Here is a 26,021-nt window from a genome sequence, read left to right as displayed (position 1 = left end):
TGCTGGGTTGGTCCAGTAGCACCGAGGAGCAGCGCTACTGGAGCAACCCAGCAGCACCCCAGCTGCTCTGCCCCAGGCATCCCCAAGTCAGCCACTGCTGAAACTGACCAGCTCTGACTACAGGAAGCCCGAGGCAGAGTTGCTCTGCCCCGGGCTTCCTGGAATCAGCTGCTGATCAGTTTCAGCAGCAGCTGACTTGGGGACGCCTGGGGTTCTTAAGTTGATTCTGTATGTAAGTCAGAACTGGCGGTCAGTTTCAGCAGCGGCTGAATCTGGACGCCAGTTCCGACTTACATACAGATTCAACTTAAGAACAAACCTACAGTCCCTATCTTGTACGTAACCCGGGGACTGCCTGTACAGTTAAAGAAAAAAAGTTACAGGTAGAGTAGAAGATTTTAACACTGAATTAGATGAAAAAAATCAGAATTTTTTGCTCTCTGGTTTTTAAAATCTTGTGGGTGGGAGGAGGAGGAGGGACGGGCAAGATGGAGCAAATGAGCCAGATGAAAAGGCTTCTTTGCTGTTTTCTCCATTACAAAGATTCTAGGAGGAATTTAAGCTGGATCTCTTCTTTAAACAGCCTAACAAAATGCAGCACTATCCTTCATCACAAGAGCTCTCTCATTTTGTCAGATGATACTGAAGACAAAAATACTGCTTAGTGACTTTAGACAAGGCTCAAGTTTTTATTAAAACATACTATAACTCCAAAAAGACCCTGTATGAACTAAGCTCTGGAAGTAGAAGCTATGTTCTTAGTGATTTATGTCCACAATCTCTCCCCTCAAAAAACCCACATTGCTCAGTGGTCTGATAATATATGGATTATCGCTTGTATTGCAATGGGGCCCACAATTCATGGACCAAGATCACATCATTCTTGTAACAAGACAAAACAAAAAGAATGGTCCTTCTCTTGGAACTTAACGGAAGTCAGAAGTGAGGTGCATTGGAAGGGCTAGGAGTTTATAGAGAAGACTTAAATGGGAGAGGGCTGCAGAAGGTCTGAATTATGGGATGGATACCTGAAGCGCTAACGTGGAAGATCAAAACTACGATACTAATGAAAGCTGCAAGCTCAAGACTGCAGAGCATTGGCTGAATTGCGTTAGGACCCTGGGCTGGCAAAAATCAAGAGAACCAGCAGAGCTGTTGAGAGAGGGAGTCTGTTTACTTACCTACCTTAGAGGGTAGCTGTATGGATTAATGTATCTAGTGTTTCCAAAGTAAAAAGGTGATACATAAATGATAAATAGAAATATCAGGAGATGCTGAAAATGAGCACTGTCAGCCCCCTCTCTGAGCACAGTGTTCAGATCACCAAAAGATGAGACCTTTCAAGCCAACAAACGCCATGCAAGCCTCCAAATACCAAAATATTGTAGAACAGCAGGCTAGACCTGCAAAACATCTGCTATGGAACTGATGAATGTACCACTACCATTGATACTATTCATTATTGCCAGCTCTAGCTACAGGAAAGGTCACGAGGAAACTGAGGCAGACACCTTTGCATATTAAGGAAAGCATTCTTTACTTTTGCAACAAACCCCATTTTAAGGGTGCTCAGGAGAACGTTCTGCATCTGTACAGTAAATCCTGTTTGGTGAGCATCTGAGAAAACAACATTTTTCTTTATTTAACCAAAGCCAGAAATGAAACTCATCGGCTGATGAGGAAATTTCATACGCTTTAAATTCAATCTTCATTACCTCCCAGAAAAATAAAAAGCCTTACCCGAGGTCAATGACAGGCCTCGAGTACCCTGCAAGACAGGCATAGTTTTGTTGAAATTTAATGAACTGACATGAGTCATGCTGGTTTCCGCTTACAAACAATAATTGGTGTTTGCAACAAAAGGCAAGCTACCCCTCAGAAGCAGTGTCATAACTTTCACTGCAGAATCAGCTCTGACCAGACAGAGTTGGGCAAATCAGTTTTAACAGAATTGCCCAAATCCACCTTATTTGACTCAGAGGAGCTCTGCTTGCGAAGTGATCTCAGTTAGCTCAACATATTCATTGAGTCAGCAAGCAGCAGCCTCTCTGTACCCTGCCAGCATGGTGATGTCATTCCAAAAGCTGCCACCACAGCAACTGTTCTCCCAGAAATGGAACAAGCAGATCTCCCCATATAAAGGCTGCAAAGCCAAAAAAGATTGCAAGACGTTTCAACTGAGAAAAAGAGGGCAGAAGGGAAGGCATGGCCTTTAAAAAAAAAAAAAAAAAAAAAAAAAAATTGTGACTTGGAGTTTCTAAAAATCCTTGCCATAGCTAATAAGCAAGGATGGTTTCCAAATGGTGTTCAAGTTCGAGAACTGTCTACCTATAAGACGAGTTCGAATGTATTAAGGCCGATTTCTTGCCACCTGATCTTGCAAAGTCGAAGGTCCATGTCCCCACTTTTGACAATATATTATTATTCTGTCGAAAGGCAGTCACTTTCCCTCAGCAAGTATAATTTTACTAGGCTGGTTTATAGGTGCTATAGACCCTTGACAAAATTCCCATTGGTAAGTCACCATTTTGCAACAAGAACTGGTTAGTAGGTTCACAGTTTGTAGAGAGCACATCACATTGCTTCCTGGCCCTATGGTCTTGGCATCTCCAATCCACCAGGGATAAAGGGGAAGGGATGAATTTTGGACATGACATAAAGGAAGAAAAAGAAAAAACTAATACCATAGTTGCAAACTCAAGTGACTGGAAGGACAGTGATGATCACAACAAAGGAAAAGAATGGGGAAAGAACCAAAGAGTCTCCTCATGCAGAAGGAGCAGAGAATCCATCTCTGATGCATGGAATGCTGATTGGCAAGGAGGAGAAGTTTTGTAGACAGTACTTAATGGGAAACTCCAATGGAAACATACATTGTGAAGATACAGATAACAGCAACACCTCTAAAACTGTAAGGACACCTGTATCATATAGGTTCTTTGCTGCAAAAATGGTAGGAATCTTGTCTTGTTACAGGATGTTCTCAGACATTTCATTCAGATCATTTTCTATGAACGGAGCAGGCACCAGACAGTAGACCACTGTCTTCTGTTTCTGCTTCTTGAATCAGTTTACAGCAAGTTATCCGGTGTCCAGGTCTCAAGTTCTCCAGGTGGAAAATTAAGTTAGCGAAGTAACTGTAATTAGTGTCCACATATAGATAGTATTGGACGCTCACTTGAACTGGTGAGCAGGCAAACCTCGAGGCCCCGTGGTGGTGAAAGCATCAGAAATAACTCAATTGGGAGAGATGAGGAAAAGATTCCAGGAACAGAGAAGATAAAAGCAAACTCAGGTCTTGTCTACACTAGCATGTTGTGTCACCAAAATCTGCCTTTTGGCAACAAAACAGTGGGAGCATTTACACTGCAATGCGACTTTTGTTGGGGGTGTGGGGGGGGGAGGAACACCCGGTTTCGGCAACAAAAAACTTACACACCTATGAGAAGTCTTGTCTTTTTCCCCCTCCCTTAACCGTCGACAAAGAGCCAATGTGGACTCTGTTTTGTCGAGGGAACGGGCTTCTGCCAGTATCCCATAATGCCTGTCTTGATGGCTGTGCTCAATGTTGTGTGATCTCTACTGCCTTGCAGGTATGCACTCCTCCCCTTTCAAAGCTCCAGGAAGTATCTGACAGCCGAGTGAGCAGGTACGCTGCTGCTGTAGGGGGAGGGCTGGAGAGACGGCTGTGCTGCTTTGGCATTCCTCAGTACTAGGAGCTACAAGGAACTCCCAAGCAGCGCAGGGATCAGCTTTGCCATCCTACAACACCACACAATGGGATGCTTATTGCTTACCCACATTGTTTTGCTCTGTCAGTAGGGTGCTAGCAATGTGGCCATGAAATGCTGACAATGGGAGGCAGAAAAAAATGATCTAACCAGTTTTCAATGTTGGTGACTTCTGCACGCCGACAGCACTTTCGTCTCCAAAACTTCCTATGTAGGAATAGCCATTGCCTGTTCCCCGATCTAGAAGGATGCAAAGTGGCAATGTTTTCAAGTACAATCCATTTCAGCCTAGAAGCTCTTTGCTACGAAAGCCCAGGCACTAGTTTAAGGGGAACAAATACAGGATCAAACATATACCATTAAAACTTGTCACGAGGTTCAGCTATGCCTGCACAACATGGCAAGAATTAAAAAGAAACACAAGCAAGAGCACTTAAAATAATGCCTCATGTACGGTTACTACTGAGGTTATACAGAGGGCCGTGACAACTGAAGCAAGAAGATCTCAACACTAGGGATGTTAAAATTAGATTAATCAACTAATCAAATAGTTCATAGAATTTCCATCGACTATACGATTAGTCAATAAGAGCGCTTCTGCTTTGAAATGTAGCAAGAGCCCACCTGGTTGTTGCTACATTTCAAAGGCAGAAGTGCCATGTGGCTTTCTGCCTTTGAAATGTACAAGAGCCCCAGCGGGGCTTTTGTGAATTTCAAAGGCAGAACGCCAGGCAGCACTTCTGCCTTTGAAATGTAGCAACAGCTGGGTGGATTCTTGCTACATTTCAAAGCAGAAGTGCCCTTACCGACTAATCGAATAGTCGATGGAACACTGCATGGAGCCTGGGGCCAGCAGAGGACTCCCTGAATCCACTGCTGGTCCCAAACTCCATGCAGTGCTTCCGCTTTAAAACATACACTCTAGGGCATTTCAAAGACTGAAATGCTGTATGGAGCCTGGGGCAAGCTCCATGCAATGGATTCTTGTACATTTCAAAGGTGGAGTGCCACTGCTGCACCCCTGCCCCCTCCCATGGAGCTGGGGGGGAAACCGGCTTTTAAGCCGGCTCCCCCCAGCACCCTCTCCTCCTCCTCCTCCCCGCTGCCTCTTTCTGATAGAGGCAGCAAGGGGGGAGGAGGAGTGACTAGTCCACTAGTGTGTCAACTATTCAATAACTTTTTGCTTATCAGATAGTCAACTAGTCAGTTGCTTATATCCCTTCTCAACGGAAAGAATTATATGCAGTAATAAAACACTACAGTCTCAGCACATGAAAGGCCAAATTCATGCCTGGTATAATTCCACTGCCTTCAACAGGAACTTCATGTGCTACCCCAGAGCTCCATCTGACCCAAAGTGAAACAAGTATGGTATATATTTAAATGAACCCTTGAAAGCAGGTGTTTCCCACAAAGACAACACAATTCTGGATAAACAGAAAAGAGGCATGAGGAGATGTTGGTGCAGGAAAATTCACAACCTTGTAGTTCAGAAGGCACCTCAAAGCCATTTCCATGACTGTTCAATATTAGTGCAAAGAATAATTTAAGAAAACCAAATATTTTCAAGAATCAAACCTTCTAAAAATATTTTTTTAGGGGGAGGGGGAGGAGGAGAGGCGATGGAGTGCAGGGAAAGACAGAGGGAACAGAGATCTAATTTCAAAATTTCTTGATTCTGACACTTGATTATTCTAGGGAGCAAAAGGACCCATCTTCTTTCCATCAAAGCCCCTGAGCCCTAATCTGACATGCACACAAGATATCATGGCTTCCTTACAGATGAAGGCTATTAAGGAGCAGAGACTTGCACTTAAGAGGAGGAGGAATGGGCAGTGGTTTAGCATCCTGAGTCAGACAGAAATGGTGATTTATTACAGTGACCTAAAGAAACCCAATTGTCTCACCATAAAAATCAAGGTAACTTATCTCTAGTATTACGGAGCTAAATCCTACATACTTGTTTACCTATTGGGTTGTAGCACTATGCCTCAGAGCTCTCTACCCCAGTCCCTCATTCAACCCACTCTAACCAGATTTGTGAAGCATGCTAGATTGCTTGGCAACTGATCGGATTGTACAAACATCCAATCAGATTATACTCTGGAAGGAATGCATTCAAAATAAAATAGTATTAACACCTGCTTATACTGGACTAGCTTAATCCAATACTGACAGAGGCCTGAGTGAACAAAAAGCAGTATGAGTGTGTGTCTCACTTTAGACTCCATAAAACAAGGATAGCAGACCAATAATCTTTGAATTATAGATTCATCCCTTAATATTTGAATCACAAAGTCATTAATTAGTCATTTCAGTTCTTCCTGATTCCAACAGGCTGAGGTTAGTCACCTCCCATTGTTTTTAGTTTAAATATTCTCCTAGGCTGGATTAGAGTTAACTGAATGATTTAACTTAAATCAAAAATCTAGCATTCCACTTCATTCCCCACACCCAACCTCTCCAGAACTGCTGTACTGCATTTGCCTTACTTAAATTGAAAACATGTTGCATCTGTTTGTAAAGCCAGGTGTTAAGATTACAGTGCTACAGAAGTGATAAAATTTCTTATGGTTCATGATCAAGTTAAATGAGTTCAGCAAGGGCTGAATTAGAGAGTGACATGTCATTGGTGGAGACTTTGCTGTCTCCACTTCTGAGGCACTCACTACTGGTAAAGTTCTCCTAACACAAGGGTGGGTAACCTATGACCCACAGCTTGCCTTGATCAGGCTGGGGGCTTTAGCCACACAGGGGGAACCCCAAGCCACGCAGCCTGATCAAAGCAAGCCTGGCTCCCAGAGGGGAGAGTTCTGCATGAATATGGGGGGAGGGGAAAGCTTACAAACACCTTAGCCCCCATGCACTGACACTGTCCCAAGCGCAGAGAGGGAGTAACTGAGAAATATTTAGCATTAAAAAGCAGCCTGCTAAAATCAACTGACAGTCTGCAGGAGAGTTTGTTTTCATAGTTCATTTGTTAGCTGTTTTAATCCAAGACAACAACGTTTCTAAGAATTTAAACAGCAAATGGAGGATCTTACCCAACCTCTCGAATACTCTGATGTTGGGAAAGTTTTTAAAGTGCCTGGAGAGCCGAGGCCTCCTTCATGAACATACAGAATTTAAAAAGCTTGTGGGCCTCTGGACCAAAATATGTTTTTAACATTGCCAAGAGAAACTCTTCTCGTGCAGCTTTACATAAATTATAGATGAAAGCTTCAGTTTCCATTATGCGAGCAGCTGCAGCCAATATGCGCTAAGGAGACTTCCACGTGTCCTCCTTTCTGTCAGCCAGCTGTTTTCTACCAAACAGTGAACTGTCAGGCACATGAAACATTCACTCACCCTACCCATATGGTGCCTTCCCCTTACCTCATGACATGCGAATTCGCAGAGTTAGGAAAACAGGACAGGCTGTGTTCAACTGACATAATTAATACTTCATGGCTGCGGAGTCAACAGCCATGCCAGGCCACTGGGCAAGGTGCAGGAGGCTGGCTCCATGATCCCTGAAGGGGCAAAACCAAGGCAGCAAGCACACCATGCCAACCCCCCCAACAGCCTTCAGTGCCATTCGGAGTGCAGCGCACCTACCCATAGCCCTTAGAGCTGATCAGAGCTCACTGTAGTGCTCCAACAGCAATTTAAAGGGCCCAGGGCATCAGGTGCCAATGGTGCAGCAGTAGCAGCAGCAGCCACAAACCCGGGGCCCTGTAGAATTACCAAGCTCCAGGGCAGTTTCCCCCTTCCTCCCTTACATCAGCAGGCATGCTCCATCGTTCTGTAGAGTCCCTTTATTGAAGGATCACAAAAAAAGCTCTCCCAAATTCTAGCCGTACAAGAATTAAGCAGCTCCCTTTGGCATTCGCAAAACAGACTGTGTAGCAGAGGGGATGGGGCTCAACTCCCTGGATGTCAGCTAAACTCCCTGCTGTTATAGAAACAACCACAAGAACTTCAGTGTCTAGACAGAGCAAAGAAGAACTTGGTTTTCAAGGTCTCCTCTGAACAACAGACAAACATACCTACATCTGGTAAGCTGTGTGGAATTCAATTTATCTCTCTTGGAAAGATGAAGGGCTGAGTCAGCCACACTGTGGAGTAATGTAGAGGTGTAACAAGCCTAATTCCCTGCCATCTGAACCATCCCTTCTGGTTCGATGACTCACTACCCCAAGAGAGTGTTCCAGCTGCTTTAGTTAAGGCTGAGGAAGTGATGCAGTGCTTTTCCAATTTGCTGAGCACAGCTCACAGACCTGCACTCTAACACCAGGCCTCCTTGTCCTCTCACCCACCAACACTGTAACTCTGGAAATCCGACCTGTGCTCATTACCTTGGTTTCCCAAAGAACATAGGTTAAAAACATCCAGGTCATTTGAAAGCAATGGAATAAAGCAGCATAGCAGCTCTTTTTCCTATCCTTTCCCTCCCTCAAAAGCCAAGGACACAGCTTTATCCATTTATTCTGAAAGATTATCTGCCAGGAGTGTCTAGATTCCTTTTGTAAGAAATGTAGCTCCAGTGAAAGCATCAGAAATGAACACAGTGCCTGGAAAACAGATAAAGCACACTAAAGAGACATAACAATATGGTAGCAAAGGCTAAAAGAAATCCTGGCCCACATGTATATCTTTTCTACACTTAAGAATAACTACCATCACTCTGCTAGGCACCCAGCCTGTGCGAGCCATTCAGGTTAAGATTGTTAAGTGGGTAACTGACTGATCGTGTAGTCGATACAATTTGTATACACTACACAATTAGTCAATAAGGGTTGGTGCTCTGACCAGGCTCGCGCCAGTCCAGAAGCTACCCCCGCTTCAGCTTGGCAGTTTAAAGGTAGTAGGAGCCAGGTTCCACGTCCCCTCCTTGCTGCCTCTCAGACAGAGGCAGCACGTGGGGGGAAGCAAGAAGTCGAATACTTGACTACTCACATCCCTAATTCAGAAGTGGAAAAAATATGACAGGGAAATGTACATGTGCATGCAAGTTTGATTTAGTCCTTGTTTAATACTATTTAACATTAAATTGCATTAACACTAGACACTGCCATCTGGCATTACCTCATACACAGCATAACCCTTCCAGCTTAACAGTTTGGGTTCTCTCTGCTTTATGGTGGGAGGAAAAGAAGAACCGATTAAAAAGGAGGTCTCATTACAATAGGTAATTTGTGGAACAAGAAAGTCAACCCCTATAAAAATGCCATGGCTATCTTCTCAAAAGCATCAGGGTATTTGCATCAGACATCCCTTTTTGACAGTGAATGGGAATTAGAACAGGTGCAGATGTCCGGGTTTATCTGCACACAGGCAGTTTTGTTTTGCACAGGATTATTTTTTAATACCTCACCGGAATGAAGGGCAGGCACTCTGAAATTGGGTGCCTTTCCTTCTCCTGCCTGATGTACTCAGCTACAAGTGCACTCCCACCAATCCTGGATATTAACAAGCCTGTGTTCTGAATCTCTCTTCAACTCCTTCCTTGACGCAAATGACAGAGATGAGGAATGAAAGTTCAGCAGATGAGTGAAATATTCATTCTGTGCTTTGCATCAAGGCTGCAACTCCACACCAATGTCCTCCCAACATGAGTTTCCAGGATATCTAGGAGCACGTATGCCACTAATACACCAATTTCAATACAAAAACATGAAGTAACCAAAAGATGAGTCTCCAGCTGTGTTTTAATTATGCGCTGATTACGTTTATTAACCAATTTATCAGAGAAGAGACTGATCACTGAGAAAGACATTCATATGATGGTCATGAGACCATGTATAGTAGCTATAACTAACAGGCACAAAGAATTCCTGTATATATCTGATAAATTAACAGAGGACATGCCTGTAATAGGAGGAAGTCCAGCTAGGGTTCAGAGCTGGGGAATAGGAGCCTGGCTCCTATTTGTAACACTAGCACTAAATAATTATGTGACTTAACTACCTACCTACTTATACGGGCCCAACTGGAATATCTTAAACAAGAAGAAGTTTATCTTTCCAAGAACCTTGTAGGTAGGAAACTGCTGTCTCTGTACCAACATCAAAACCAAGATAAAGATTACATGACTTACCCAGGTCATACAGGAAATGCAGGGCTTGGAAACCAAACCCAGAGTTCCTCAATCTCAGCTCACTACCTTAGCTAACCAGCTCACTACCTTAGCTAATCAGTCATCCTTCCTCTCCTAGCTTCCCCATTATTAAAGTAGGGGAATGAGACGCACCTATTTTGTAAAGGCACCTTTAGGGACCTTCAGATAAAGGGCATTAGAGAAAGGCAAAGTATTTTATTACACTAAAGATTTCCTGCACAAATGGGGTCTGAGTTTTCCTGCTGTGGCTACACCACATATTGCTACTTTGCTTGAGGAAAAAAACGGTAAATGAAATGTACGCCATTTGCACTTGTTCATATAAAAATCTCTAGCAAAGAGTTATGAGAGGAGGCCCAAAAGCGCACACACTGCTGTGGTTATACCCTTCACAGAAAGGTAGCATTTTAAAGAGTCTCCAACATTACCTCATCCTCACTCTCGACTTTGGGGTTGCTGGCAGTCCGTTTCAAATTGCTGCTCAGGCTGATGCTAACCGTGGCGTCCGACTTGGACCTCTGGTGAGTCCTTTTGGAAGGTGACAGCCCCATGTCAGGCGTTGAAGTGAGAGACGGCAGCTCCCTCTTTTTGTGAGCTGGCTTCAATTCATCAGAGAGAATGAGCTTCCGCAGCTTGGTCCCACGGGAGTGTCGCTGAGTTGAGATGTGCATGTCCGAGGAATAGGCACCCAGGAGCAGGGCGCACTGGAGGGAAAAGTTGATGCTTTGCCGACAACGGTGCACAATGTAGGGCTTGATCGCATCTCCAACATCTTCATCCATATGGATGTACATGTTTAGCAGCTGTGGCAGGTAGAAGTCCACATCCTCGTTCCTAAAGCAAAACAATCTATTTCCAATGTAAGCTTGTACTCCTGGTTCTTTTGAATTGTACAAGTATGAAATGGCCATGGAGATATCAAAGAGTTTGGATTCAAAGAGACGGAGCAGCCAGGACTGCTTAGCCGAGTTGTTCTTTTGTCGCTTCCGTGCACTTTTCACTGTATTGGCCATGGTCTCATCCTCCTCCTGAATTCTGGAAGGTGTGCCAGGTGGATCGTCCAAGCATTTGATTTCACAACCATCTCCGACGTCTCCATTGGCTAGTCCCACATTGGTCCGTGGAGCATTCTCCATTTCATTACCATCATCTGATTTAGCTACGCTGTCTGAGGAGACACCATGCATCAGCTTGACCTTCTCTAGAACCTCCTCACAGGCTTTCTTCGCCACCTCAGGGTCGATAACCGCCAACTCCCCAACACCTTCTCTGATGACGCTGAGAGGAGTCCCTCCATTTCCCTGCAGCCCTGGGCCGGATGATGGATCCAAAGCTGTGCTAGCGGCTGTGTCTACAGTAGCGTCACCCATAGCAGTGGCAAGTCTGCACACTTCAAAGCTGAAATGAAAGGAACATGAAGGGTAGTCAATGACACCATTCTGGGAAGGGGAGAGAAAGCATCTGCTTGTTAACCTTCTGCACAGTCATAAGAACGGCCATACTGGGTCAGAAAAAAGGTCCATCTAGCCCAGTATCCTGTCTTCCAACAGTGGCCAGTGCCAGATGTCACAGAGGGAATGAACAGAACAGGAAATTATTAAGTGATCCCTCTCCTGTTATCCATTTCCAGCCTCTGATAAACAGAGGGTAGGGACACCATTCCTACCTATCCTTGCTAATAGCCACTGATGGATCCAACCTCCATGAATTTATCTAGTTCTTTCTTGAATCCTGTTAAAAGTCCTGGTCTTCACAAAATCCTCTGGGAAGGAGTTCCACAGGTTAACTGTGCGCTACATGAAAAAAAAAAAAAACCTTCCTTTTGTTTGTTTTCAACTTGCTTCTTATTAATTTCATTTTGTGACCCCTATTCTTATGTTATGGGAAGCACTGTAGGTGCATGTGGTGCACACTTTTTGGGATGTGCCTCAGAAGACATTTAGAGTGGAGAAAATCTAATGTAAACATGTTTTGATTAAGGTCTTGTCTGCATAAGGACAGCACACACGCTGGTGCTGCTGCAAGAGGACCAACCTCTAGTGCCTGGGTTCCCAAACAGGGGGGCGTACCCCCCTGGGGGAGCATGAAGAAATTCCCGTGGGGGGGGGGCGCACAAGGCAACCCAGCCCCACTCACCCCTATTAATCCCACCCCAAGTTTTGCTGCTATTTTTTGGGAGGGGGGGCATGAGGGTTTCTCAAAAATCAAAAAAGGGGCGTGATGCCAAAAAGTTTGGGAACCACTGCTAGTATATGCACAATTTACAACAATGCAGCTTATCCTTGAAATAGATCACATTTGGCCTTTAAATGACTTCTCAAGGCTCTTTCTACCTAGCCTTGATTTACAAAAAGCAAAATAAAATAACCAGGAAACCCTTTTATATCTTACACTAAAGGAATTTTGCAAGGTTAAATAGCCATTAATGGGATTATGGCTTTATAGACCCAGCTGGGTGTATCCAATGTGCTTTGTTCATAACTAGAATGTAATAAATCCTTCCCGACTTGGCTTTTATTTTAATTTCCCCTTGTGACAGATATTAATACTTAGCGCTTACCTAGCACTTTGAACGCCAAGTTGCCTGACACTCCTGGGAGGTAGGTAAGTGTTATCTGTGTATTACTCTCAGAAATTGAGACTACGTGACTTGCAAAGGGCAAGTCTTGTCAGGACTATACGCTCCACACTCAGACACCAGAACTATGCCCCACTCCCTACAACTCACATTCATTCCTAATATAACTTTAAAAAAAATAAAGCTAAACCAAGAGTTAGAAATACTTCCTGGTTTTGTCATGCCAACCATAACTGCAACAACATATTCTAGAGTCAACCAAAAAGAAGGAACCTTAGTGCCAAGTGGAAATTTTATTTTAAACTGACACGTCTTTCAATAAAATTTTGTTACTGCAATTCTAACCACTTTACTTACCTGCTTATACTGTACAAGACGACAGCTCACAATCACCATGCAACAAGATTTTGTTCAAACATATAAGTATTGCAGTGGGACTCTTATTTCCTGCCCCCTCACAGTTGCATTCAAACCCAAGAGAATTATTTGCTGTGGAAAAAGTTCACTGAAGAGTTTTCATCTTATTCATTCACAATCTGACCATATCTTAATATTTACAGCCTACACAATCTTTACTGGCAGGGCACAGGACCTGAGACAATAGACTTCCCTGCTAATGTAATTACTTGGCTTATTTATTTCTAAGAGAGAATACCATGTTTATCTGCTAATCCATGACATAAACCACTTGAGTGCAAGCAGTCACATGGTTATTTTCACATGCTGCCTGAAGAGCTACTCTTCCTTTTCCCCACCCACCTTTAGGGAAAAAATTGCTATTCATAGATTCGGAAGACAATCCTGAAACAAATTAACGAGGCCTTATAAATTAGTTTTTGTAAGGCATATTTTTACTGTAACTGTCCAAACAAACCTGAACATCTAAGGCACAGGTGATTTGTTTTTTGAGTCCACCCCAGACACCACATAAAATAATTTAAAAAAAACAATAAGTAAATAAAAAAGATTTTGGAGTCTGTTCAAATGGATATGGTGATCCAGATTTTCCCCAATCTAAGGGATAAAAGATCAATCCTGCGATATGCCATTAGCATCGGGAGAATCCTTTCCAACTTTCTGTACTTACATTTCCCCATCTGTGTAATAGGGGTATCTATTCACATTGCAGGGTGGTTGGGAAGATTTTCTGTCTAAAGTGCTTATTAGATCCCCTTGTATCTGAATTCAGATTCACTGTCTACATTTATCCTCAGCACCCAAGGAGACAGGGAAGAACTAGCCTTCTTATTTTACAAATAGGCAACTGAAGTACATAGAAGCTAGTAAGTAAGCCCAGAGTGACAGAGAAAGTCTGGGGCACAGCAAAGACTTGAATGCAAGTCTCCAAGTCCTAGGCTAGTATCCTAAACACTGGACCATGGGGTCTCTCACTTATGCAAATAATGTTCTAATAATTGCACTCCTATCTTGTTGTTCTCAGCTTTCATGATGAGAGAGGAGGAATGACTTTATAGGCAAAAATAATCCAAGAATTTCTTTTTAAGTTCTGGAATTGAATACAATATAGGGATGCTTAGTCAGACTATTTCTGTGAAATGAAGATTTTCTCTTCGCAGAAGAACTGTTTTAGTTCTAACATGATGATAAATGAAGTTAGGCCCTTGATGAGTTTAGGTTAGTCAAACTTTCTAGCCACCTGAAGCGATATAACTGCATCTTTCACCACTTTTGAACTAGGAATATGGAGGTTGAACCAGTAAGTTTCACCCTTTAAGGTTAAGGTTAACTGGTGGAGGCTGGAGCAGTTCCCAGTCTGCTACAGGCAGGGGACTGATCCAGCCCCGCAGGGGGTGCACCACAGACAATGGCTAACTCCTGCCTGCAGCTTACCCGGGTGCCCCACAGGAAGGGGCTGCTCCGTGCTCAAGCGGCCCCCCTGCTAACCTTTAACTGGTTAACAAGTTAAATATGTTTAACCGGTTAGCCAATTAAATGGGATTTTACATCCTATTCTGAACAGAAACAACACACACAGCTTTTGTCAGTTACTTTTCCTTGTGGGTGCCATTTCCTTTGGTGCTTACCCCCCACACACTTTGAATGTTTGTGGTAATTAGATCCTAACCATCTGGAAGACACAAAGTTATTTTCCCCACTTTCATTAGCTCTGCTTTGCCCAATGAAAATTCAATACTACCAATATAAGGACAAGGGAGATCTCTTCCACTGTATTTCATCAAAGGACTGTGACTGGGGTACAAAAGCAGGCATTGCAGTTTGCTTACAACTGGGAGAAGCAATTCCAAGGGATCTCTGAGAGATGGAATCCTTAAAATGTTATCAAGCCAACTGGGATGACAAACATGAATAAAAAAAAAAAAGTCAGCTGTGGCATTTGTTAAAGCCCTGCCCTAGATTATCAGCCACATGCTGAGTGCAAAAGTACCTTTTATACCACGCTAACCAGCCACCCCGACTAATATAACAATCTAACATACAATCACAGAGGGCTTTTATAGTCCCAGACTCTGTTTTGTTTGATGCAGAGAATGCTTTTGACAACTTTCTTGTTGGGTAGTAGAGGAAAATACTACAGGGATCCAATTAAACAACCATTTTCCTACATACTTATGTAAAACTTAAGTATACGAATGAAAGCTAGGCAAGAAGCATGTCCATGGGAATAAGAAACTGGACCAAGACTCAGGAGATATGAGCTTAGTTCCCATTTGTGTGTGACCGTAAGCAAATCACTTAATTCCACTTCATCTCCCCCTAATGACCCAAAATCTGACTTGTGTATACTGCACTCCAGAACAGGTACAGACAGTGTTTTACTACAGGTACATATAGCATCCAGCACACCAGAGGAGTACTGCACTACAAATAAAATAACAAGAGCCAGAATTAGGCATAGCAGAGTAGGAAGTATTATTCCATACTAAACTTGCAACACACCAGCCAATAGAAAAACTGAAAGAGTAAAATACAACATCTAGCAATAGGCCCAGAAAAGTAAACAACTCCGTGGTCTGATTTCTACACCCTTTCGGCAGCACCTTCTTTCCCAAACCTTAAAATGGTCACTGGTTAAAGGATCTTAAAGGAGGAAAGGGGAGAGAAAGATGCATGTTCAGTGGACCCTATTAGGAACAGAAATGTTTAAGATTTTCTTTATTTAAAAACTTCTCAGAACACGTGTCATGTTCCAGAATCTTTAGAGCCAAGAAAACGATCACACTGAAATGCTGACCTGTAAAACCTCTTTCAAGTTTCCATGACTTGAGCTACTGCAACTCATGTGTCACCTACAACAGTTTTCATACATGCAGAGGTGTAGTGTTACGCGCCGGACACAAAGGCAAAATTTGTACCTGCTGCCTCTTCCCGCCCACCTCCGTGCAGCGGGGCCCCAAACCTGGCGCACAGCTGACCATAACACGGGGGGAGGAGCTTGTACCTCATCTTCCCTTGCCCCTTTCAGTTTGGGGCTGGGCCCCCACATGCACTAACCTGCCAGCAGAGATGGAGAAGGGTTGGGCTAGGGGCGGAGAGGAAGCTCCAGCCAGTGGCAGCAGGGGGAGGAGGAGCAGGTGAGCTAAGGGATGATAGGGGAAGCAGAGGGGGACTAAATGGGCACCCTCCTCTAGCATGGCGCCCGGGGGCAACTGCCCCTCCACCCTTGCTATGCCACTGCATACATGCAGTCTAGATTCCAATCAAGGCACGTGGGGCTCCCACCACATGTAAAATCTCGAGATGCAGCAGCTGCAAAGCCCAGTGGAATTCTCCCAATCCTTTATCCACCACACACACACAAACCTTCCCCTCTGGAAAGCAGTGCTTGCTCAAGAACAATGCAAGAAGAGGTGTCACTTATAGTGATGCTAAATCAGCAACAAAGGGAGAAAAGAGGAGAGATTTGCAACTTCTCAGTTGGATCAGATTGAGCTAGAGACCTATCTAGGGTTAGATACACAATCTAGATCAGTGGTTCTCAATGCAGGCCATGAACCCCTCTGTCGGGCCATGGCACTTTGCCAGGCTTTTATGTAACCCAGCCTGCTGGAGTTCCCCAGGGAATTCCTTTCCAGCCCACTTACCCAGGCAGAAGCAGGGGGAGTGGGGCAACAGGCAGCCGGGTGTGCTGCAGCTGGAGCTGGGACCACGGTGAGGTTGTCCCAACTGAGGCAGCCTCACCGTGGTTCCAGTTCTAGCTCTGGTGGCTACTACACGGCTGGGCCAGATGCCCCTACAAACCCATTCTCTTCCCTCCCCGCTCCGTGGCCTCCAGCTGCTCCCAGCCAGCAGGTACACACATTATTATTATGCATAGGAAAATATGAATGTGCAGAATGTGTCAGAACTATCAGACCTGTTAGTTCTGCCTTTAATTCTGGTGCAATTGAGGCACAAGGTCTGGGCTGAAGAATACTCTTTAACAAGTATTATTAGCAACTATTTTATTGTGTTTTTTTTTTATTTGTGCAAGCAGCAGTTTTTCAAATTCCTGTTAACCATCATGTCCCCCCTCCTCTGATCTGCCTAAAATACTATGGGCTAAAATTATCATAATGAATATGTAAATATGTCAGTGCAGGTCTGCCCACAGAGTTTGCCAGTCTGTGGTATAAAAAAAGTTTGGGAACCACTGATCTAGATCATCCATCTTACACCTAGTTTATTCAGTGATTTGTCTGTAATGGGGGTGGCTTAAAGAAAGCAAGTGAAACACCTTCCTCTCTCAATGCTCCTTAACATCACACCTCAGGAATGCATTGTCTGCCTTCCACCTCCTCCCTCTATATTTTCCTGTGGCCCATATCAGTTTGGTAAACATATGACAATGTACTACCCCAGTGTTCGTTGGGCTACCAAACCCATCAGCTCCACTCAATGCAGTAATACAGTGGTCCCCAACCATTAGAGGTTGCCGGGCGCCAGGGGGCGTGGCCGTTCGCCCACCGGGCGCCAGGGGGCGGGGACACTTGTGTGCCCGGGGCTGGGGCCCCCCCATAGCCATGGGGCCGGGGCCCCCTCCAAGCGCCGCACACCCAGGGCCAGCGCTCTCCCCCCGCCAAGCACCGCGCGCCCGCGGCTGGTGTCCCCCTCCCCCCCCAAGCGCCGTGCGCCCAGAGCGCGGGTGGCCAATCCACGGCGCTCCTGGGGCCGGCGCTCATCATGCGCCATGTGCCCGGGGCTGGCTCCAGCACCGCGCATGTGCCACGTGCCCGGGGACAGGCCATCCCCGAGCACTTGGCGGGCGCACACAAATGCCCCCGCGTTGGGGACCACAGCAGTAATATAATCTAGAAAGAACCCTGAATTGAATTCAAGTGGCTCCTACTTCACACATAGTTTCAACCCAGTGGAACATCACAGAAGTCAGCGATTCAACACAAAATAACGGAAAGTCCCCTTTAATAAAAAAAAATGTCATGTAGGGAGCAGCGAAGTGTTAACAAAGCCATTGGAAGTGCATTGTTTTTTGACACTCCATGTACAAGCTGGCGGAGACATAATGGAACAGACTAGTGACATTTTTAAAAAAGTGCCCCACTCTTGCCTGACTTGAATAAAGATTATTCACACTGTAGCATTAGGATTGGCAAGCAAATAGGAATACTGGATGGAGAGTCAATAAGACATCTGGTCTCTATTACACAGTGTTGCTTTTTGTTTTGCTCAGTGTTCGTGATTTACTGCATCTCGTTCCAGTTCCAAATATTTTTCAGAACACACTAATCGGGACATGGGGAATAAAGTAATTTCAAGGCGTATTGAGTCAAGACTTCATTTTCAACTCAGCTTTCACTGTATGACTGTTATACATTGAAGAGTGCAGTGGCAATGCAAACTGCTTTACAAATCCTTACAGTGTTCCTCTGAAGAGGTTATCCTTGCCATAAAAGGTGGGAAACTGAGACACAGAGGTAACATGACTAGCCCAAGAGCACGTAGGAAGGCTAGAACAGAACGTTATAAGCATTTTTAAAAGGACCTGAATAAATTGTTCCCATCTGAGATTGTATCTTCTTCTTTCTCGTACAAAATGTCTTTAATAGGAGAAAAATTCTCCTAACATCAACACAGAGATTACCATCCATTTTCACACCTGGCTGAACTGGATTAAATCTGAACACAAATTTTATATATATATATATATATATATATATATATATATATATATATATATATATAAAATCCATTTAAAACCAGACATGCTCAAGAGACAGACTCTTCCCAGGGTGCAGCCTTAAGTTCTACAACAAAACATTCTCTGTACTGTGTTTTTCACACAAAACTGTACTCCCCAAAAACAGAATCTACCAAATATGTAGACTTGGCAGAATTCAATTTTTTATCCTTTCATGATTTCAAAGGTCAATACTGATGTTTATTTTAAAGCATTTTTCTACTTTTATCAATTTTCAAGCTGACAAAGCTAGGGGGTTTAAGCATTTTTTCCCATTTTCACTAATTTAAGTGTTCTCAGTTGTGGGAAATGATGGGCTGCTGGTCAGACAATTATTTAATAACAGTAATTGCTGAGATTCAAAAAGTTACAGCTTTAACCATTAAATACAAAGTGACAACAGCACAGCCAAATATATTAAGAGAATAGTCTTAAACTCTCTAAGTTCTCAAGCAGCTTTTTACCTCCTTTGCCTAGCTGTCAATCTCTGTCATCGACAGAAATATTTTTTCCATCAGTTTGGGTGCGTTAGATGAAATCAACATTTACCAATAATAATCCAACCCTTCCAAGCCTACGAATAAATTTAAATAATAAACAGCAACGGGAGAGCAAGATTAAGAGGGACAAGAAAGAGAAGAGATGCTTTTCAATTGAGATTTTATGTGAGATGGGAAGTCAGTGGTGCGGAGAGATGAACGGAGGCTATTCTGGAGGCGACGAGATGTACAAAGGAAAGGCTTTCCATGCCAGCAGTGGCAGTGTCCATGGACAGACAAGGCTGGTATTAGAGTCTTGATTCTATACAGCAAAGCACTTAAGTACAGGCTTATTTTATCAGAACTCTTGGCCACTAGGTTCCAGGCAGTCACCTCCTTGATTCTGTATCTGACCTGCATCCCAACTGGTGTTACAATACGGGGTCCTACCCACGGTGTGACCCATGCTAAGGCACCTATAAGGTCCAGGATGGGTGCTATGAGGACCATGGCTATCTGGAACAAACGTGAATTTCCAGGTTTGTTCCTTTACTTTATAAATCTCCAGAAAAGAAGGTCAGATTTCCTCCCCCCCACACACACACAGAGCCCAACAAAAGCAGTCACAGTGCAAGATAGTCTGCAGTGGTGCTAAGAACCACAGGATGTGCTCATGAAAGTCAGTGGTAGCACCAGTAATGGCCCCCAGGAGTCCTGAGTCCCAGTCTCCTGCTCTAACCACTAGGATGCTCTCCAAGATATATGATGTAAAAACACAAGACAGGAAAAGTACAGAATAGATGCCAAGGAGAAGTCAGAACACACTACAATAATATAGACTCCTTAATACAGGAATCACAGTCAATGTGTCCTTCTGAGCCTTTGTGGTCTGCCATGTCAAGGTCAAAGGAAACTTGAAAGTTGATAGAGTCGAGAACACCATGTCAAATTAATCCAACTCTTTTCCCACTTAATCAATAGGGTCACCACATAGAGACATCAAAGCAGTATACCAAAACTCTAATGCACCTGCCCTGTAGCTACTTTTCTCAAAAATTGTGTGTGTGGGAGATTGGGTATGCCCTATTGTAGAAGCCAGGCAGAACATCAGCTAAACAGACTCTTCACCAGTGACTTGATCCCACTTAGAGACTCAGCATCAAGTACCTCATAAAATCCATTTCAGCACAAGCACAGTGGCTGGTCACTACGTGGACCTCAGATCAGGACAGAGTTCCAAACAGTTTAACAAGTGGGCTGAAGTTTTTGCTACAGCCTGACCTCATTAAAAATGCTTGGGTTATAAGCACTTGACGTCTTTGTGGTTTTGCAAGGCTTCATTTTAAGCTGGATTTGATTCAGCCAACTTTGCATTACTTAAATAGTAACATGTCTGGGGCTTCTGCAAGCAAGACGAAGCGTTACTCCTAAAGTTGGATTAAAACAGATCTACTCTGCAGGATATGCAGCAAGGAACAATGACTAGTGATATCAAAGACATTATAAAAATGACTTCTAATAAATCACTGCGCCACAATCACAGCAGGGATAAAGACTAGCAGCAAACTCCTTGCATAAAGAACTCTGCATCCAAAACAATCTGTTTAATAGCAAACTACTAATGCTTTGTCTTTCCATAGCACTTTTCAGAGGTCTGAGACCCTTTATTCATTTAGCCTCCCCCTACCCCATACTCAAACCCCATGCGGGAGCAGGGAAACAGAGGCAACCTGGCCAAGACCACAAAGGAAGCCTCATTTCCTGATTCGCAGAGGTCTGTACCACAAGATTATCCTTGTTTCGTTCCCCACACTGAAAAATAATTAAATCCAAGGATTTTTAAATTAATTTTCCATATTAAAAATGTTGAGTCTGATTTTTGTGGTTTGAGGTACTGCGCTACCCCTGTTCTCTCAGTGGTTAATGAGTAAAGCCCTGCAGGGATACAAAATTTGTATCCACAACTGTATCTGCAAAAAAAGAGCTATGGACATCCACACTGACATCTACGGATGCGGATACCCGCAGTATAAAGCGGATATGCTGGGCTCTATCAATGAGAGCTGCCGGGGCTAAGCTCCTTTGGAAATGGGACCTTAACGTCCAGGCTAAGCAAAATTATGAACAAGTCAGATCATCTCAGAAGGCAGAGTTTGAGATCCTCCACAAACACATTTAACTGCAACAGCCACTGAAACATGCTACTCTCAAAAACACGTACACAATAATTTGCCCTTCTCCAGCTCTCTTTCATCTCCAAGTACTTTGCAAACATTAATCACCAGTCTCTTTTTAACAGGGATAAATCAAAGCCTGGACTATAGTAAAAGTTAGGTCGACCCAACTATATTGCTCAGGGGTGAGAAAAATCCACAGCCCTGAGCCAAGTCACTAATAATGCTAGCATACAATGTGCTACGTCAATGAAAGACTACCTCTTGGGGATGAATTACCTCTGTCAACTGAAGAACCCCTCCTGTCAGCAGAGAGAGAGTCTACACTGCAGCAATGATGTGGTAGCTTTTCAAACATAGACAAGCCGTAAGGTACAGAGGTGTAAACTGGTCTGGCAAATCCTATCTAAAGCAGCAACTTGTCTCCAATAACAATCAGTGCCACAGGTTTCGGAGAAAGAAACCATGCAGCCCTCCCCATAGGAGTTTCCTCCTAGCTCTCCAACAGTTAGAAGAGTGTTTATGTCTGGAAGAATAGTGGTAGAAATGTAGCCGTGTTAGTCTGGTGCAGCTGAAAGCTGAGGTTTATATCCCTTCCAAAGCTCTTGCCTATCTTTAGTTGTTCCAAACATGGAAACCCAAACTCTGCAGCAATCTAAGGACCATAGGACTGTAGTTTCTACTCAAGTCACATTCAGATTTCCAGAAAAAAAGTCAGTCTTATTGCTGAAGTCTTCTATCTCCATCAAATGGAAGCTGCTGTCTTAGGCCCTGATTCTGCAGCTGGATCCACACAGGCAGATCCCTTGCACCCACGGGAACCACTAACTTCAATTATTACAATTATTACACAGAGGGCAAAATAATAATAGCACATTACCCAGCTGAAAACCAGAGTAGATGAAATCTCTCAGCTTTCCTAGACATTAACAAGACCATTAAGACAAGAGGGAGGAGTGACCTGAGAAAGAATTGGGAGTAAGAACTTCCCAGTTCTTCATCTGACTTGTTCTGTGACTCCCATCAAATTATTTCACCCAGCTGCTCCTCAAGTTTTACCATGTGAGAACACTTTGAGATCCTCAGACAGAAGATGCTATGAGAGTGCAAAATATTACCTGTGTCCAGATACCAAAAGGTGAATGAATTGATAGGGCAATACATATTGCCCATCGGATTGTAAAGCCTACAGAACTATCAATTTGGAGCATCTTCTGTAGAAACAGGTCACAAGAAGAGTCATACTGGATCAAGATCAAAGGTTCATTTAGCCCAGCCTCCAGTTTTCTGACAGTGGCCAATGCCAGTACCACAGAGGGAATGAACAGGTAATTTTCAGGGGATATCAGATCCGCTGACATAATGTCTATAGTGAAACTCTAATGTTAATAAAAACTGCCTCTTGGAAGGCCACTTGCCTTGTATATCAAAGGATTTTAAAAATTAAGTTGATCTTTTGGCCATTTACAAAGCACAGGAAGGAAAAGATGGTTCAGGGGATTGGCAAAGCCCTCCACGTATAAACTGTTCAAATTCAACCCTCATTAATGACAGACGTATTATCAGAAGGCCGATAGAATGAGTTTGAGGCGGGGGGGGGAGGAGGCCTGAGTCCAGCTCCTAAAAAACAATCATCATATCAGAAGAACCAGCACTAAGTGGATTTGCAGCAAAGTCAATGACTGACTGGAATACAGGACAAATCATTATAATGGTTAATTTTGGAATTGGGATTGAAGCATAGCAAAGGAGACACTTGTCTTATTATCCATATGTACCCATTAAAGGGAAATTCACAGGACTTTGGTCTCTGTGCACCAAATCATACCACCTTTCATACTCACACTCACACATTCTCTCACACACATACACAATTGATTGCTGGAGACCATGAAGTGTTTAAAATAGAATGACTGATTGCTTGGGGGTAACAAATTACAAAACAACTCATGAGTCTGTGGCATACCTGGTGCAATCGTATCCAACGCGGCAGCTTCTCCCTCCTCGAATGCATGCACACAAATATGATTGAGCTATTCATCTTTGGTAATGTGCACTCAAGTGGATTCCCAGATATTATCCTGATCAGCTGTTTGAAGAAGGGAGAGAAAAAAAGATGCTACTCTAGCATAAAGATATTCCCTTGTAACTGAAATACACCAAACAAGCCCAGGTTGCTGCTTGGCCGCATTCAATAATAATTCATAGCTGTTTGGATAATAAATATCAGCTCTTGTAAGTCTGCAGTCCAGCTGAAATCATGGCCCCTGGAAAACCTGCTTTGTCCAACCCCTAGTATTCTTAGGTCAGAGTCCTTCCTCCCCAGCTTAATAAGAGTCAATTAAGGCTCCATCTAGCCCTTTAAGCTTTCTCTTTTTCAAAACAAGGTGAAATTTGGCTGCAGCAAGAGACTAACTACAAATCGCATCAGAAAAAGGCCATGCTAACCACATCACAGAGAACAAGCTCTTCTGGAGTTCTGAGGCCAGAGGGGGTGGGTGAATTTATTCAAAGCAATAGCTACTCATGCCAACAAGAGAATCACAACAGCCTCCCCCTCACAGCAACTGGAAGGAAATTAAAGAGACACCAGAACAATTCCTGTCCAAGCTTTTGGGGGATTTCTTTTTTGCTCTGGTCTGTTACGGTCAGTGGCATTTACTGGGAAAGAGACCGAAAAGCCTTAACACCAGCTAAAACAACAAGGAGTCCTGTGGCACCTTAAAGACTATTTGAGCATAAGCTTTCATAGGCAAAGACCCGCTTGTCAGATGTATGTCTCCTCATTTTTTGAGGATAAAGACTAACACGGCTACCACTCTGATACTTAATACCAGTTAGGCCACCATAAAGCCCAGGGTGAGGGGAAACAGTCCCAGACTAAAGAGAGAATAAAATCCCTGGAAGACTGAGGTGGTTACACCAGAGCAGAGAAATTCAATCACTGGAAGTGGAATCCCAGACAGGGTGCCTAGACAGAGGGAGGAAAATATAACTCCATATGGGGCAGTGCAAGAACTCAAGAATACCTGGAGAGGCTATTAAGAGCCTGGGTGGGTTCCAGGAATGGGGGGGAACAGCAGAGTTTTCCTTATGGGAGGAGGCAAGGGGATTCTGTTAGGAGCAAACTAGGGGAAAAGCCTCAGAATGTTCTGGCTAGGGAGGGGGCAACAGAGACCTCAAGAGCGGCATCAACTTGGGGGGGGGGGGGGGGAAGGACACATGAGAGTCCCCAAGTTGATGCAGAACAGGGAGACAGGGACACAAAGTGCGTGGGAGGAAGGAGGGCATTGGAGTGACCCCTATGGAATGGGTCCCACTGGGCAGGGGGAAGATGAGGACCTAAAAGGAGTGGGGGCTGGGGGATGATGAGGAAGCTCCACGGGGAACTCTGGAGGGGCTCTACGGGATCCCAGTGAGGGACAGACAGCTCGGAGGGGTGGAGAGGGCCTCCTGGAGACACAGAGTGCGAGGGGGTGAGGAACTGGGGGTGGGGTGAGGAGGAGAAGCTGGGGAATGAGGTAACCCTAGAGTGGGGGAGCAGCTGGAGGGGAGGGAGGTCTGGACATGGGACAAGGGGGTGAAGTGGGGGAGAAGGGGACCCACGGGAGGGGAGGGGAGAGGGAAGTGGGAGAGACCGGGACCAGGGGAGGGGAGAGGGGAAGTGTGGGGGGGGGGGCGAGATGACCCGCGGAACAGGAGGGGAAGGGGACCCACGGAGGGTGGGAGGGAAGTGGGGGAAGGGGACCCGCGGGGGGGAAGAATGGGGGGATGGGGGGGAGAAGGGGAGCCAGGGGAGGGGGGGAAGGACCCGCGGGGGGGGAAGAGTGGGGGGATGGGGGGAGAAGGGGAGCCAGGGGATGGGGGGGAGAAGGGGAGCCAGGGGAGGGGGGGAAGGACCCGCGGGGGGGGAAGAGTGGGGGGATGGGGGGAGAAGGGGAGCCAGGGGATGGGGGGGAGAAGGGGAGCCAGGGGAGGGTGGGGAAGGACCCGCGGGGGGGTGAAGGGGAACTGAGGGGGAGGGGACCGGTGGGGGGGAGGGGGGAGAAGGGACCCGCGGGGGGGGGTTGGGGGGGAAGGTTTTGAAGCGGGAGATTCCGGGGGGGGGGGCTGGGAACTCCCCTCCCCCCGCCGCGGAGCCGGCCTGTCACTCACCTGCCGGCGGGGGACGCGGCTCCCTCCCCGGCCGGGACCCGCCGGCAGCAGCCGCCGCAGCCTCCGCACAGCAGCAGGCCCCAGCTCCGGGGCTGCCCGCTGTGCCGCCTGAGGGGCCTTCATACGCACCCCACCATAGGGAAGCGGGGAAGTTCCCCAAAAATTAACCACGCCCCCATGCGCCCGAGTCCCCTTTCCGCGCGCCCTCGGGGGACTCCTACCTTGACGGGAAGATTTGTCTGGCGGGGGGGGTACTAGGACCCCGGACACCCATAGAAACCTACGATCTTTCTCGGGGTGTCTACTTTATTGCCTGATCCGAAAAGGGCGCAGGCAAGTCAATGGCTCACGCAGGCTGCATCTGGGACAGTGGGAGGGGAGGCTGGGGGAGTTGCAGTGCGCAAGGGAGACAAAGTGCATGTGACATAAAAGCAGCATAAATGCGTCCCCTCCTCCCTGGGCTTGTCAGGGACCCGGCGGAGTTGTGACTAGAGAAAGAAAAAACAAGTGTGCAAGTTTGGGCACATTGCAATATTGCACTTTAAAAACAAGGCATCTCTTAGTAGCCATAAACATTGCAATGTTAATCGGGGGGTCGCCCAAAGTTTTTCATAGGGGTCCGTTCACTGGTGCATAGGGCCCTCTCC

The 26,021-nt window shown here is 45.1% G+C and overlaps 1 protein-coding gene across 4 annotated transcripts in view; it reads right to left on the bottom strand.

Moving 5' to 3' along the window:
• PI4KB (phosphatidylinositol 4-kinase beta) overlaps positions 1-25,706 on the bottom strand; it is a 65,213-nt gene extending 39,507 nt beyond the window's left edge. For 2 of the 4 annotated variants that reach the window (XM_075907997.1, XM_075907999.1), the window contains exons 1-3: positions 25,375-25,391; positions 23,186-23,308; positions 10,260-11,229 (exon numbers count right to left, since the gene is read on the bottom strand). In XM_075907997.1, the coding sequence (XP_075764112.1) occupies positions 10,260-11,201 (942 nt within the window). In that variant the 5' untranslated portion in view covers positions 11,202-11,229; positions 23,186-23,308; positions 25,375-25,391. Of the gene's footprint in view, positions 1-10,259; positions 11,230-23,185; positions 23,309-25,374; positions 25,526-25,595 lie in introns of those variants that run through there. The other 2 variants (XM_025180133.2, XM_075908000.1) reach the window with 2 other exon arrangements.
• Between the last annotated feature and the right edge of the window lie 315 nt (positions 25,707-26,021).

The sequence above is a fragment of the Pelodiscus sinensis genome, chromosome 24 (assembly GCF_049634645.1).
Source record: "Pelodiscus sinensis isolate JC-2024 chromosome 24, ASM4963464v1, whole genome shotgun sequence".
NCBI classification, from domain to species: Eukaryota; Metazoa; Chordata; order Testudines; family Trionychidae; genus Pelodiscus; species Pelodiscus sinensis.
This window is presented reverse-complemented; position numbering and strand designations above follow the sequence as displayed.